General features: G+C 36.8%; 1 protein-coding gene across 1 annotated transcript in view; it reads right to left on the bottom strand.

Annotated features, from left to right (window-relative positions):
• cfap74 (cilia and flagella associated protein 74) overlaps positions 1 to 15451 on the bottom strand; it is a 149882-nt gene that overhangs the window by 36738 nt on the left and 97693 nt on the right. The window contains exons 24-26 of the mRNA XM_052094084.1: positions 12390 to 12563; positions 10693 to 10826; positions 154 to 424 (exon numbers count right to left, since the gene is read on the bottom strand). Coding sequence (XP_051950044.1) covers positions 154 to 424; positions 10693 to 10826; positions 12390 to 12563 — 579 coding nt within the window. The remainder of the gene's footprint in view (positions 1 to 153; positions 425 to 10692; positions 10827 to 12389; positions 12564 to 15451) is intronic.

Raw genomic sequence — 15451 nt, 5'->3', positions numbered from 1 at the left:
AGATTGAAGATGTAAAAATTGCCAATATTCACAATACTAAAAATAATAATAAAAATGTATAGCAAAATATTAATTGAAGTAAGGCTGAAGAATGAAAAAAAGATTTGTGGAACAAAGACTGTAAATTGCAGCCACATTATTAGCAGTTAGTACCTGTCCAGGCAGCACTCGTCCTGAAGCAGGTGTGAAGGTGATTTCAGAGTTTTCAGGTACCGAGAACGCAAAGAGCCGTGCTCCTGCACCACACCTCTTGTTGATATTTGTCAGAGGTTGTGTACACTCTTTCTGTGTAGTGTGCGGATTCTCCACATACATCACTGCAGTGGACTGGTCACCTACCGCTGTCCTTCCAAACTTAACCAACCAATCAGACAGCTTCAGTGAAGGCTGGACACCAGTAGCATGACAAGACAGCGGGAAGTCTCTGTTTGGAAACAATTACCATAGAATTAAACATTAGAATGTTTACTCTTAGCAGTGTCCTTTCAGAGTAACCACAGGTGGAGTACAGCACATTAAATATTCAAATGTTCCAGAAACGTTTGAAAACCACAAAGTATCAGCTATACGTTTGGTCTTCATTTTGAACATCTATGGCTAGAGCTTTTCTCAGAGCTAACTTCACTTTGCTGAGCATTTTTGCTCAATGACTTTTAAGGAATATTCCGGATCCAACAAAAGTTATGCTCAATCGACAGCATTAGTGGCATAATGTTGATTTCCACAAAATAATTATTTTGACTCATCCCTCCTTTTCTTTAAAATAAATTTGAGGTTACAGGAGACACTTACAACAGAAGTAAATGGGGTACATTTTTGGAGGGTTTAAAGGCAGAAATGTGAAGCTTATAATTTTATAAAAGTAATCACTTTAGTTCTTCTGTTAAAACTTGTGTATTATTTGAACTGTAAAGATGATTAACTTGTTGTTTACTGGGATTACAGGGTTTACAGCGTTATGTCATCATGGCACTAAGTTGTGCAATTGAATATAACTTTACTCAGAAAAGGTTAGTAAACTATTTTGGCTATACTTTTGATACAATAATCTTACATGAAACCACTGACCATCGTGTCATCTACATACTCGGGTGAGGCACTGAAAAAAAAATTTTCATCTCGACTCTGTGAAGTATCGGCACCATCGAGCCACATTTGTAGAAATTTGACAATTTCTATAAATGTAATACTTTACTTGCTAACAATATACGCAGATGCAGGTGAAAACACAGGAGACCGGAAACTGAAAATAGAAGAATGTTCAGAAAAAAGATGGATGAGTAAAGAAACACAAACCTCCAACTAGACTTGAACTTTTTTATTAAATAACAGTAATTCCAGTTAAAATCTTCAGTAGAAAAGAAGCCAGTTCTCTATGCATATCTTTATTTTTTCAGCTTGTATCTGGATTGAAATGGATTCTGATCTCTTTTGTTTACTTTAGTTATAATAGGATAAATGTCCACTTTTCAATCACATAAGAATTTTTTGGAACCAAGTCAACCTTTGTCAAAATTTTTAAAATAATAATAATATTGTATTATAATTAGTAGTAGTATAACTAATATATATATATATATATATATATATATATATATATATATATATATATATATATATAATAAATACTATATTTCAGTTTTAATTTCTTAATTTAAAACCATCAGTCTTTTAGAATTGGGGGAGACAGGGGGCACACGTCCCATATTCATATTTTTTAACTGTGATGATTTTAAAGTGATGAAATAAAGATGCCACTTTATGTATTGTTTAAGCGTGCTGACAGAGCGTGCAGCGCATTTGCGTGTTACTATCAGCGAGTAAACTTTGAAAATTTGCGTCTTAAATCATCCTCATTATTTAAAGCATTGCTTCTGTACAAATTCACCGCATTCAACAATAAATGTCAATTTTAGTCATGATCAGACTTTAAATTGCCTTTTGTAAGAAATATTTCCGTTATTATGCTTATTTGTAAGGTGCTGTGGGCAGTAATTTTATAGAGTCTGTTTCCGATTCTTTGTTTTGGGCTGTCTGACAAAACAATGGATTGCTTTAATAAACTGATGTAGAAGAAAACAACGTGAACTACATGTTGCACACCTACAATAATCATACATTTACACACTTTTGAAGCACATCAATGAGCTCGGGATGTGCATAAGCGGTGTTGTTCCTTAGATTGGAGCTTCACTTATTAACTCCTTTATGTGTGTGTGTGTGTGTGTCTGTATTTATCAGTTATCTTATTATAGGGCTTCCCTTAGCATCCACATATCCCCCAAAAATACGTCCACTTGGACGTTTAGACAGTTGTTATATGACATGCACCCCCCTCCCAATGTTCAAACCAAATCTACGCCATTGCTTTTGAGTGTTTGTTTGTAGGCTAGTTCACTATAGTTTAATATATGGATGGATGGACAGATGGACAGGACACCTCGGCAGGGAATACATCCACCTGAGGAGGGTAACAAGGACAAGGACTTCCAGGCATCCCAACCTGACCAAAGATAAACAAATAGAGGCAGGTAGTAACACAAACAAACAAAAAGATTTGACAGATTGGGGTGAACAGATAAAACAGTTCAGGGCGGGGCTGGAGGCACAGATCAAAACGGAACCAAGCAGAAGAGGGATGGCAGGGCAAGAGGGGAGTAGACAGACCATGGGGGCGCAGGCAGTACCAGCCCAGGGGGAGAGGGTGGGGGAAACCAAAGGGAGGCTCCAAGGTGGTAATGGTGTCTGGCGGCCAGGGAGGAGGATCCAGGAATGGGGCGGAGTCTGGCAGCCATGGAGGAAGGTCCAGGAAGGAGGTGGGATCCAGCTTCCAGGTTAGGAGGTTCCAGGAAGCCGACAGGGTCCAGCAGGTCTGGAGATGGGGGGGGCTGCCGGTAGTGGGGGGTTATGCACTCTTTCCGATGGGATATATAGCCCACAAACCCCAAAATGAATGGATCCCAAGCCTTCCATCTCGAGAGTTCTCGATGCAAGAATTAAAAATGTCCTTGAGAGTGGTTTCATTAAAGTCCAGCCCTTCTACTGTGAACAGAAGTCCCTCACATCTGCCGAATTCAGTGAGCTGGGCCATGTGTCTCTTACAGAACCCCGGGTGGTAGGAGTTGTGAAGAGGAAAACTGGCCAGTTTGTTCTGTCAGCGGTGGGTGGAGGGAGGAGAATGGACTCAGATGCAGAGTGCTGTATTGGACTTAAAAATAAGCAAAAACAAACAAAAACTAACCTGAAGGGGAAAAAACACAATCCCTGGGCAACAATCCAAATGGTCAGGCTGGACTGTAGAAGAGAAGACCCACAGGCCGCAAAGTCCAAAGGCAAATGGGCCAGGATCAGCCGGGAAAAAGAAGTGAGGCTTCAGCCAAACAGGAACAAATGGACGGGCAGACGGACAGACATACAGAGGGTCATTTAGGGTCATGTTTAGGGTCATTGTCATGTTGATAAGCGAATCTACTGCCCATCATCAGTATTCAGTATACAATAGTAGTGCTCCATCTAAACATCTAGCTGATTGTCAACTACAATCAGCGTTTGATGTAGTGCAATATAGGCTTTATAGTTTAAAACTGGTTTTAAATGTGGATAAACGAAATCCATGTTATTCTCAAACTCAAAGAAATCAGCAACAAATATTGCTCCACTCTGCACTTTGCAAGGTAATATGATACAGTCTGTCTGAATATAAATATCTTGGTTTAGATGAATCATTATCTTTTAAGTTTCATGTAAACCAGTTATTTCAGTCTACTAATAAGAAATAAGAAACTAGTTTCTGCTAGATTATGGAGATGTTTTTTATAAGTCTGCACCTTTTTTGATTTTCTCCTCTTTTCTCCCCAATTTTTTTAAATGAGGGTTCATAAAAATTGCATTTTGTTTTTATTTAATACTGCCCCGAAGAAGCTATTTGACATAACACATCCTCACATATATTCCACACTACAAAATAATAACTGAATTTACACACATGATCCTGTTCAGAAGTTTACATTCCCTTGGTTTCTAATATATGTGTTGCTTTCTCGATGATCAATAACTGTTTGTGTAATAATTGTTCATAAATCCCTGCTTTATCCTGAGCAGTGAAAAGGTCCAAAAAACCCAACTACAGTAAAATGAGTTAGTTTCTCAGCATCTTCTGCACATTTGAGTTCTTCCCAACAGTGGCTATATATGAGGTGCAGATTTTGACAATTGAGGGACTAATACACAACTATTACGAAATGTGCAAACCATTACTGATGCTCAAGAAGGCAACATAAGAAGTACTAAGGGGTGCAAACTTTTGAACAGGATGATTTGAGTAAATAAGAGTACATTTTGTGTTATGTAGCTTTTGAATGGCAGTATATAGTTTGTGAAAATGTATATTTTATTTTAGATTGAGTTTTTTCACGATTTAACAATTTTTTTTTTTATCTACTTAATGTACATGTAAAATTCCATGTAGCCCATCCTATCCATATGATGTCATATTGTATGTGTAATTATGAAATGACTTGTCATGTCAGGTACACATTTTAATACAAAATTAAAGTAATCAAAAATTGTAAATACACCCCCACATCTGAACATATAATTGCTTGTACTCTGTAAAAAGTGCAGTCTGAATGTGACATTGTCTGATTTACCTCCGTGCTCGTGGGAAATGAACAGTACAGGAAAATACTCGCTTACATATTCACGTGCTGCATGGAGAAATGAATCGGCTTCTTTCAGCTCGTTGTTGAAAACACATTTTTTATTGGTGCATTTCTACTTGTGCTGACTGACAGTATGACAAAGAATTTGCGCCAAGTGTATTTACATTTACATTTATGCATTTGGCAGACGCTTTTATCCAAAGCGACTTACAGAGCACTTATTACAGGGACAATCCCCCGGAGCAACCTGGAGTTAAGTGCCTTACTCAAGGACACAATGGTGGTGGCTGTGGGACTTGAACCAGTGAACTTCTGATTAACAGATATGTGCTTTAGCCCACTGTATGATGTCATCGCCATGGTATCCAGATACATTTCAGCAGATTTGCAGAAAGATTAGAATGAAAGTATCATCAAATCAACGTGCAGCGCTTCGAAATTTCTTTTCTTCTCTGCAAACGATACTAAAGACAATAGCGAGAAGGAAAATCAGTACATCAAATGTAAGTAGAAAACAATCAGTGAGCCTACCAGCTGAAACCAGGACATAATTACAATGTTTAAAGAATTGTCGGGACACTGGGACACACCTCTTCAAAACGGGACATCTGGTCACCCTACTTAAATGCAACGAGAAAGCAATCCCTCATGCAACATTTATGTAATGACCTTATGAATTTAAGACTTTGTTGCTCCAGTTTAAGACCTTTTTAAGGCCTTATTTAGCAGAAGGGAAAATTAAGACTTTTTAAGACCTGCAGAAACCCTGCTGGTGACAATAATTACTTTCAAATCTGTCATTTGTGAATTTGAGAATTTAGATTTATCAATTTGCAATTGTTTTTAAATAATAGTCCAACTTTTTGTAATTACCCTCGAAAATGCTGTATGATTTTAAATGTCATTTGCACTGTGCCTTGATATGAATCTACTTTATTCAAATGTAAAATAACGTTTTTATAATTGTTTTAATTTATTTAAAACTGTAAACTTCTGCGGCTGCCTATTTTAGCCAGGACACTTCTGCAAAAGAGAGTTTTAATCTGGTTAAATAAAGGACAAACAAAATAAATAAAAATACATCTTCAGCTGTCGAGCAGAGGACCACAGATTTTCCTCAAGAATTTGGGTGTACATGGCAGAATCCATTTTCCCTTCAATCCTGACCAATTGCCCAGTCCCCGCTGAAGTGAAACATAATGTTGCCACCACCAGGCTTCACAGTAGGTATGAAATGTTCAAGGTGGCGTGCTGTGTTTGGTATAAGTAGCACTTGGAAAACATAAGCACATAAGTCAAAAGGTTACATTTTTGTCTCATCTGACCATAAAACCTTTTGCCACATGGCATCAAAATCCTCAAACCTCTAAGATGTCTTCTTATTGAGTAAAAAAATTATCCACCTCAAGGGAGCATAGGGAGATTTCATGTGGATTCTGGAGATTTTATTCACATCTTGGTGTTTCCATCTAGCATTTTTATATGATATCACAAAATGTAAAAAATAATAATAATAATGTGGATGGAACCCCCATTATATATGGCATTTGAAATGCAGGCTCTATTTTCGTAAGTGCGCAATGACTGTGCACAAAGTCTTATCCAATTTTCATGAGAGCATTAATTCTAAGTGCAATTTCCGTACCAGAGCAAAGTGCAAGTGCCCATGCTACTGTGGGTGTAGGCACACAAAAAGTATTTGGTATCTCAGCGTAAAGTTTAAATTCAGTTTCTGCATTTGCAGTTTGGAGATTCCCAGAGCCATATAGAGAGAGAGTTGCTCTCTAGACTTCAGATAGTTCCAGGAAGTGCTTTGGCGGGCATTTCAAACTGTTAGAGTAGAGTGACAGAACTGCGATTTCTGGTAATTAGTAGTCAATAAATGCATTTATTTTATATATTTATGTAACACACCGACATATGTATGTAGCATGAGTATGTTGTTACAGCGATGTTGTTTTTTAAAGATCAAATCAGCTAATATTTGAGGATTAGTGTTCGCTTACCGTTATTTGTCTCAACTTATTTCAGGCTAGGGTTTCTGTTGCCTTTTTATGTTACCTCATGTTCATTGTTTTCACTAATCTCATATTTATGACTTTTCAGATAGTACAGAGACAGGCTGGTGACAGGTGATTTCCAGCTAGCACCGCACAATGGGTCAATGAACTATTAACTATTAGCAGCAGTTACGTTAATGTAAAATTTAGTGAAATGAAGCTTATTGTTTACAATTCTTACAATTCTATATATAGTAATATAATTATTTGTGTATTATAAATATTATATATCTAATGTATAATTCTTACAATACTTATTCATATACACAATATATTCAGCTTTAAAACAACTTAAGCATACTCGTGATATAAACTGCCGCTCAAAAGTAATGAGGATGAAAATTCAGCTTGGCATCACAGGAGTAAATTACATTTTAAAATACATTAAAATAGAAAACAGTTATTTTAAATTGTAATAATATATTACTGATATTACTTTTTTTTTGTATTTTTATTCAAATAAATGCAATAACTATTTACAGCAATTCATGAATACATTTCTAATAAATTAAATAGCTTGCCAAGCATTTTGTATGTGTCCTTTCTTTCATGTTGTCGTTGCATAGTCTTCACCATGGTTTGCTGTGCTGCATGGGGATGCTCCAATCGCTCAGAGAAAGGTGTGCGAATGTATGGCATCCCCACTGACATGGAGAGGAGAAAAAACGTTATATTGAACTAATATGCAACTTACCTCACCCTGCATATATGTTTAGACTCCGTTTCTCTAATTCCAAAAACGATGGATGAAACTGAATCAAGAGAACAGATTTTACAATTAATAGGGTGTTCGTTACTAACTTTATCCAGCTCCAATCCTTGCCTAATCTGTTAGTTATCCGATAACATCCCTTATCTCCTAATTTAATGAGTAATACTCAACTATAAGGTTTTAATTTACAAGTTATTTTTATTTAGATGTACTGATAATATACAGAATAAGATAATATTATTCTTTAAACGTCTCACCTTTTAAAAGTGCGTCGCAAACGGTTTGTTCTGCTGCATCTCTACGGCGCGGCATGTGTTTGCTGCTACTTCCGGGAACTATTGAGAGGCTCCACGAGCCGCCATTGCTGTAAAAAAAACGTTCCATTGGAGTCAATGGAGTTGTCGCAACTCTCTCTCTATATGGCTCTGGAGATTCCACCAGCAGGTGGTAATGAAGTTCATGTCTAAACTCTTTAAATATAGTGGAACATTAAATTAAGGGTATGTTCACACTTGTAGTTCGGTTCTCTTGGTCCGAACCAAAAATGAAAATGATACATTTAGTCCTGGTTTGTTTAGCGTTCACACTGGCATTTTTAACACCGAACCTAACGATACAAAACAAAAGGCATCAGGGAAAAGTCACGACCTGATTGGACAGCTTTTATGACGTATATGTATTTTGACGGAACTTACCGAACATCCAAAACAATGCTGGCGAAATGCACTCTTTGGATGTATACATGACGGTATTTTTACCAGCTGAGAACAAACGAAGAGCTAATAAAATGTTTAAAGGAGTCAAAACAATGCCAGGAATTCTTCTGTTGTACACACAAATGAAGATATGCTGCAAGGACAGCTGATGGGTGGTTCTGACGCCAGTACTGAACTGTAATGGGAAACATGATGAGAAGAACCAGGTATGCTTGAGGTCAGTGTTAGGCAAATTACTTCCTGTTTTTGGTCCGTTTAGATGTCTTTGGTCCATGTTGCGTTCATATATCAATCGAACCATACCAGAGTTCGTTTGGAAGCGGACCGAGACCCACTTTTCAGGCGGTCTCGGTTCGCTTGTTTAGTGCGCACCAAGGTTCGTGTGACAGCGTTCACACTTGTTCAAATGAACCGCACTAACAGCGCAATCGCACCAGAGTTCATTTTAATCGAACCAAACCTGCCAAGTGTGAACACATCAGTTATCAGTCCCTGACAAACACGGTCATAGCTATTTTGAGTAAAAAATAATACTTATGAGTCATGGCTTATTTTTCAATAATTATCACTATGTTTATATTTACAACTGTATTTATGATCTAATTTATATTGTTTTGTTTTTTTGTTTTTAGTGATTTTTAAGTCACTGCAAAAGGGTGTTTGGATTTGGTATGATTTTTTTTACCACATTATATTTTCATTTCGTTTGAAGTGAATTTATAAATATATTTGGTAGAAGTGAAGTCATTGTTAATACTAGCCATGATTTGTGTGTCAGTAGATGAAAATGATTAATAATACTTACATTCTCTATAATTTAAATAAGCATACATCCAAATCCTGACGCGAATCACATTTTCTATGCGATTAAAAGAAGCATGTCACTTTCATAGAAATATGTCTGGCATTCATCAAGGATGCAGTTAATGCACAAAATAATGGAAGTCCATATTTCTATACTTTTAATTCATTGCAAACAGTCCATTTAGGGGCAGTGGTGGCTCAGCAGTTGAGGCTCTGGGTTACTGACCAGAAGGTCAGGGGTTCAAGCACCACCAAGATGCCACCGTTGGGCCCTTGAGCAAGGCGCTGTATCATGGCTGACCCTGCGATCTGACCCCAGCTTAGCTGGTATATGTGAAAAAAAAAAGAATTTCACTGTATATGTTCAAAATGTATATTGTGTGACAAAAAATAAAGGCTTCTTATTAATGTGCTGTCTTAATTTAAATAGCAGAGGGTGGAATAACCGGAGAAGAACCTCAGAATTAAATTGCACTTGGTCCGGCCTTTATGCACATTGCGCCCGTCATTTCCCCAAACCCACTTATGCCTAGACATGCTCGCATGAAAATACCAAAACTTCATGGCCATGCCCATTGACTTTACGATTATGACTTAAGGCATTGCGTTGCATGTAACGGACCGGGATAGGGACCGCAGTGTCCGTCAGTCAACTGCCATGTTTAAATCAAGCTCACTGATGTCATTTGCCATTATCCTATGATTCCATGAGAATATCAGGAAGGATTTAGTGGGACGGCTGTCAACATTTGTCATGAAAACATCCTGTGATTATAAAGACATCATAGTACCAGATGTGAGCCCCAACCAGCTTAATAAAGTGCTAGAACAATGACTGAAGTATTTGAATCTAAACTTTGTTCATTTGAATTCTAGACAGGAGATTTCTGTCACATATTTTATCCATTTGTATTTTTTTAAAGGTTGAATTAACTGTAAATATTCAAATGATAAAATTACAGGTTCAAGTTTTCAGCTTAAAAGAAAATTCAGAACTCCAAATGCAAATCTCTCAAATTTATAAACAAACTAGGTCAAAGGTCAAGCCTACATTTTCCACAGGGGAAAATAGGGGTTATCAAATCCGATGTGGACATTGGACAACACCAGATAATTCTGTTAGCTCTGTGATAGGCCAAAATGCTAAGTTCGACTATAATGATAACCTCTACTTTTCTCAATACGCTTCTCACTCCTCAAAATAAAGCTTCCTCGTTTCATCTCTCCTCTGTCCTCGAGCCTGTGACATGGAAATTAGTCAATTAATCACCATAAAGGACTTATCAATTCTCTAAATGCACTGGGAGGAGGTGAGGATAATGGAGAGGAAGCTTCCAGAGGAGCCTTGAGCGAGGATGTACAGGAGCATCCTACACGGAAGTCTCTTTTGCTTTGCACTTTGCTTTGATTATCCATCCTCACATCTAAAGAGGAAGGAGGTAAGACACAAGGAAAGGAAACGAGGATGCACAATTTTAGAAATAAGAGTAAGCACCCAGAGTGTCAAGGAGGAGAGAGACAAATCCTTTACCCACAAACCTCAAGATTAATTTAGACTGATGCCCACTAGAGGGTGCCATTTGAATATGATCTAGTTCCTGTTGTAGATACACGTTAACTGTGACGTGTTTCATATCTGAATATTTTAAATAAATAATAGCACAACAGTATGCTGTCTGTAAGTATTCAGTCACTGTGTTGCACAAAAGAGTTGTAGTAAATAGTTTTGGATGTCTTACCTGTTAATGCCCGTCTTGCATATGAGGGTAAAGTTGTATTCACCCGCCTTTAACACGCTGAAGATCAAATGAATGTTCATGCTTTGTGAAGGCAGCAAAGTGCCAAAACCATCATTAGGCTGGACATCAATAAACTAGAGAGAAAACAAAACCCTATTTAATTATATAACCATCTCTGAGAGTGAATCCCATAATCAAAAATGAATCTTCACAAGTGTTTCTTTTCTTAACTTGTGTCTCTCCTTCACTTATATACTATACAGTGGACTCAAAAAGTATCTGTACACTTAAAGGAATGTTCTGGGTTCAATACAAGTGAAGCTCAATTGACAGTATTTGTGGCAAAATGTTGATTACCACTAAATTAGTTTAGACTCCTCCCTCCTTTTCTTTAAATAAAGTAAAAACTGGGTTACAATGAGGCACTTACAATGGAAGTCAATGGGGCATCCATAACTGTTAAAATACTCGGTTTCAAACGTTTAGACTCAAGACATAAACAATATGTGTTAACGTGATTTGTGTGAGATAAAATCGCTTACTAACCTTTTTTTGTGTAAAGATATAGTCAATTTTTCAACTTTATTGCCATGACAACATAATGACATAAAATCTAAAAGCCTAAAATGACTGTAAAATTTCCTTTTTTTTAAAAAAAAGCTATGATAACACACAGGTCTTAAAAAAGAATGAATGAATGCTTTCATAAAATTACAAGTTTCACATTTCTGCCTTTAAAGTTTAAACTCTCCAAAAATTTACCCCATTTACTTGCATTGAATATGCCTCACTGTAACATTTTTAAAGAAATGGATGTCAAATTTGTATTTTATTTATTTATTTTCATGATAATCAACATTATACCACATATGCTGTTGATTGAGCTTAACTTGAACCCAGAATATTCCTTTAAAATTCATTGATCAAAAATGTCAATCATCATAGATGACACTTGCTTTGATATTTTGTTATCTAATGCAGTGACACTCAGACATTTTTAAGTGTTCAAATGCTTTTTGGGTTCACTGTATATTATATTTCATATATTTTGATTGATCTGATAATGTACATTTAACCAGAATCACAACACCCTAAACTTAAAAAAATCATAACATTATAAAGCCAGAATGTATCTTTATGTTTGATGAGCAATATTACATGTTACGTATTGTTTTGCTATATCTGAGAACTATTGTAGTGTTAAATGTGTGATGCGCTTGTGGGATTGCAAATTTAAGTGACACTATAAGATCAGGTGTTCCATGGTCTTTAATATTATATCACATAAAAACACTACAGTTATATACAATTCAATATACAATTCAGGATAAGCTGGATCTCCCAAGGCCTCAAGCATTTGGTGACACTTATCCTGATTAGGTCTATTTGAGCTAACAGTTGGGGGTGCATTTTCTCTCCTCTGTTTCACCCCTGTGTCTAAGGCCAATATGGATATGGACTGTCCACTGAATACCAATAAAATACAATGTATGCCTCCCTTAGTTAGACTTGATGACTGCTGCTCAAGACAGCGCATTCTGACCTGTAGACTGATGCCTCGTGATGTTCTACAATAAAGAATCCTGGTTCACCCAAGTCTCTTGGTCTTCTCTGAGAAGTTTCCAACACACTTAACTGAATCAGGTGTTTGTTTACAGTATATTTTCAGTGTTTTGTACAGTGGATATTGTGCTCACCTTTGGAACACCCACAAATCCAAACTCCTGAGGTAATAATGAGCAGTTGGTGAGACGTACAGTAGTCTGAACAGACTCGTAAATGGAGCAGTGGCCAAAGTCCACGTCAATGCGGTCGAACTGCAGGTCAGAGCTGGTGACCACCGCATGAACCATAACCTCAACAGGCCTCACCTGATTACAGTATAAAATGTATTACAATACATTAAACAAAGTGACTAATCATTTAACAAATGTACTGTACAGGGAAATACAAATCTAAACAGTGCTGTATCATTATGAGGACTTATGCTTAAGAATCTGAAATGAGTTTGTAGATAAATATAAATTGTGCCTACATATACATTTATTTACCAAACTAACATTTTGATTTCATTTTATAGACGTTGGATAAGTTGAAGCAGTCGGTAAAAGCATTGAATAAGTGTCCAGGATGCACATCATTTAGTTGTGTCCAAACCTTTGATTGGTAGTGTAAATTCAATCATTTATTTTGATAAAATCGACACAAAAAAATCACATCTCATCAATTCAAGTAATGCAACAGTAATGCTATCAAACATGTATAGAGACATGGAACAGAAATCTATGACATTCTAGACAACCACGTTGTCAATTTTATTAATTGCTGTGATAAAAACGAAACACAATTTTTCCCCAGGGATATTTTGTTTGAATATATTCAGCTTTGCTTTATAATGTGAACCACTAGCAAAGAGTTTCAGTTAGAAAGAAGGCTGTAACATAGACAGGGTCCTGTCTTCAAATATATTCAATCTTTATGAAATGAATTACCCTTCTAGAATATTATGAGATCAGGGCCTGGTTGCATAAAACACTTGAAGGTTTTCCCTTAAGTATAACACTTAAAGCGTGATTTCCCCTTACATAAGGAAATGACTTGAGGGTGTTGCATGCAGCCCCTTAAACTCTTCTCTTAGGTAAGGGAAACCGTTAAGAGATTTACTACAGTGAGCCAGGTTTTACTGTACTAAAATTTGACTGTTACATGGATACGACATGTCCCTACAACTTTCACAAGATCAGAAATGTCCCGACCAACATCTGGACAATTTTACCACATAGAATATACTAAAACTTTATACTATGCTTTTATTTCAATTTGAATGAATATTAAAGTTCACAGCGTTTGTGATTACTGCGTAAATATTTTTCAAACTAATTTCTGTAGGAAATCTGGGCAGATTTCTTTTGTATCTGAAGTACAATCCTCGAAATTAACAGATTCCAACACTTTTCTGTGTTAAAATCTTTTCCTAGTAAGTCCCCCCGAGGAAGACACCTTTGAATTTGAATGACTGTTTCAGTTAAGGTGATGCAAGATGTTAACATGCTAGTATAACTGTGCAGAGAACTGATTGCCATCCCAAATGAAGAATATTAGTGGTGGTCAATGAGGCTGTAGGATATACAGTATAGCCTATATACATATTCAAATTATATTGCAAATTAACTTGCGGCATGATTTTAATGCACCCATTCGTTCAGTTTATAAAGAATAAAGGTGCAGAGAGCAGAAAATACTAAAAGTTATTTTCTGCAACACCCTTAAATTTAAGGGAAACTTTAGGGTAATTTTAAGGGAAAATTACACTTAAAGTGCTTTATGCAACCGGGCAAAGATCCTAGAGTCTCTAACAAAGCTTGTGTTATGCTATTACACTCTGTTCAGGTACAGTATGGCAATCTTTTTCACTGTGTCTATTATTAGGATTTATACAAGGTTATCCTTGTGTGGAATGCCACAGGCTCTGTTCCATATTTGGTCAAGTGTTGGATGATACATTTGAAAAGAGACACTAAATTTTATCATTCAAATAAAAGAATTGCAACTTGGTCTTATAAAATTATGTTACTAAAACAACCTTTTTGATAAATAATTTTTATGTGGCTTGAGCCATGGATGCCAGAGAGAGAGAGAGAGACAGACAGACAGATACAGAGACACACACGGAGCTATGTGTATGTCACTCTCTCGCTCTGGCGTCCCCGGCTCCTTATTTCTCTCGCCTTTTACCCTGATTTCCCGTATCATGTAAACACCTATACTCACATACATAATTTTTGTTTCAGGTTTCTGTTCTAGTTTGGCTTTGTTGAATATGGCAATGTGGTTTGTACTGTCATTTGCATCCCATTAAGATCTCAGCAGGAGATAAGCCATGCTCAAGTGGAGAAGCTCGGTAGTTCAACAGAGCTAAATAGGGATATGATCTACTGTTGCCTGCTTTCTTGAGTAGTTGTTTAACTATGTGTACTCCCTTCTCTTCTCTTCCCATTTTGACTGGGGATAAAGCAGACTGGAAATGACATGCTGAATATCATACTTCTTTGGAAAGTTCTGAAATTCTTTGCAACTATAGCATGGACCATTATCACTGAAGACAACTTGTGGGATTCCATGTCTTGTAAAGATTGATTTATCTGTTTGATCACACAGGCAGCAAATGCAAAGTGCCATCGCTGGATAGTTGGATAGATTATCTATCACTAGCAGATCATTCTTTCCATCCAGGAGGAACAGATCAGTCCCAACTATCTGCCATTTTTCATTTGTTGGTTCAGTGATGATCATGGGTTCCTTTTGCTGTTTAGCCTGATGCTTTACACATGTCTCACAGGTTGATACATTTCGTTCTGGCTCTTCTTTCACATTTCACTTCAAGGTGCCCCTCATGCAGTCTTTTCATCATATCCTGTCACAGTGATTAAGGAATAATAATTCTGTTCTGCCTCAGTGGATGTGGTAGTACTGTGTGTTATAACCATTTGTAGACCTTTGTCTTTTGCTGTTTCCACTGTAATCTGCTTGGACTTCATGTCTGTGACTGGAGGGCTGCAACAACTATATTCACATGGAGCAGCTTCGGTGGAACTATCATTGTGTGCTTCATTCTGCGATGTAGACCTGGACAGGGCATCAGCCAGCACAATATACTTTCCTGATGTGAAAATCAGTATAAAATCATATTGCTGAAGCTTCATCATCAACCGTTTTCTTGGAGACATTTCACTCAAGTTCTTTTTAATGATGGCTATAA

The sequence above is a fragment of the Xyrauchen texanus genome, chromosome 27 (assembly GCF_025860055.1).
Source record: "Xyrauchen texanus isolate HMW12.3.18 chromosome 27, RBS_HiC_50CHRs, whole genome shotgun sequence".
Lineage (NCBI taxonomy): Eukaryota > Metazoa > Chordata > Actinopteri > Cypriniformes > Catostomidae > Xyrauchen > Xyrauchen texanus.
Note: the sequence above shows the minus strand (reverse complement) of the source record. Positions and strands in the feature narration are given on the sequence as shown.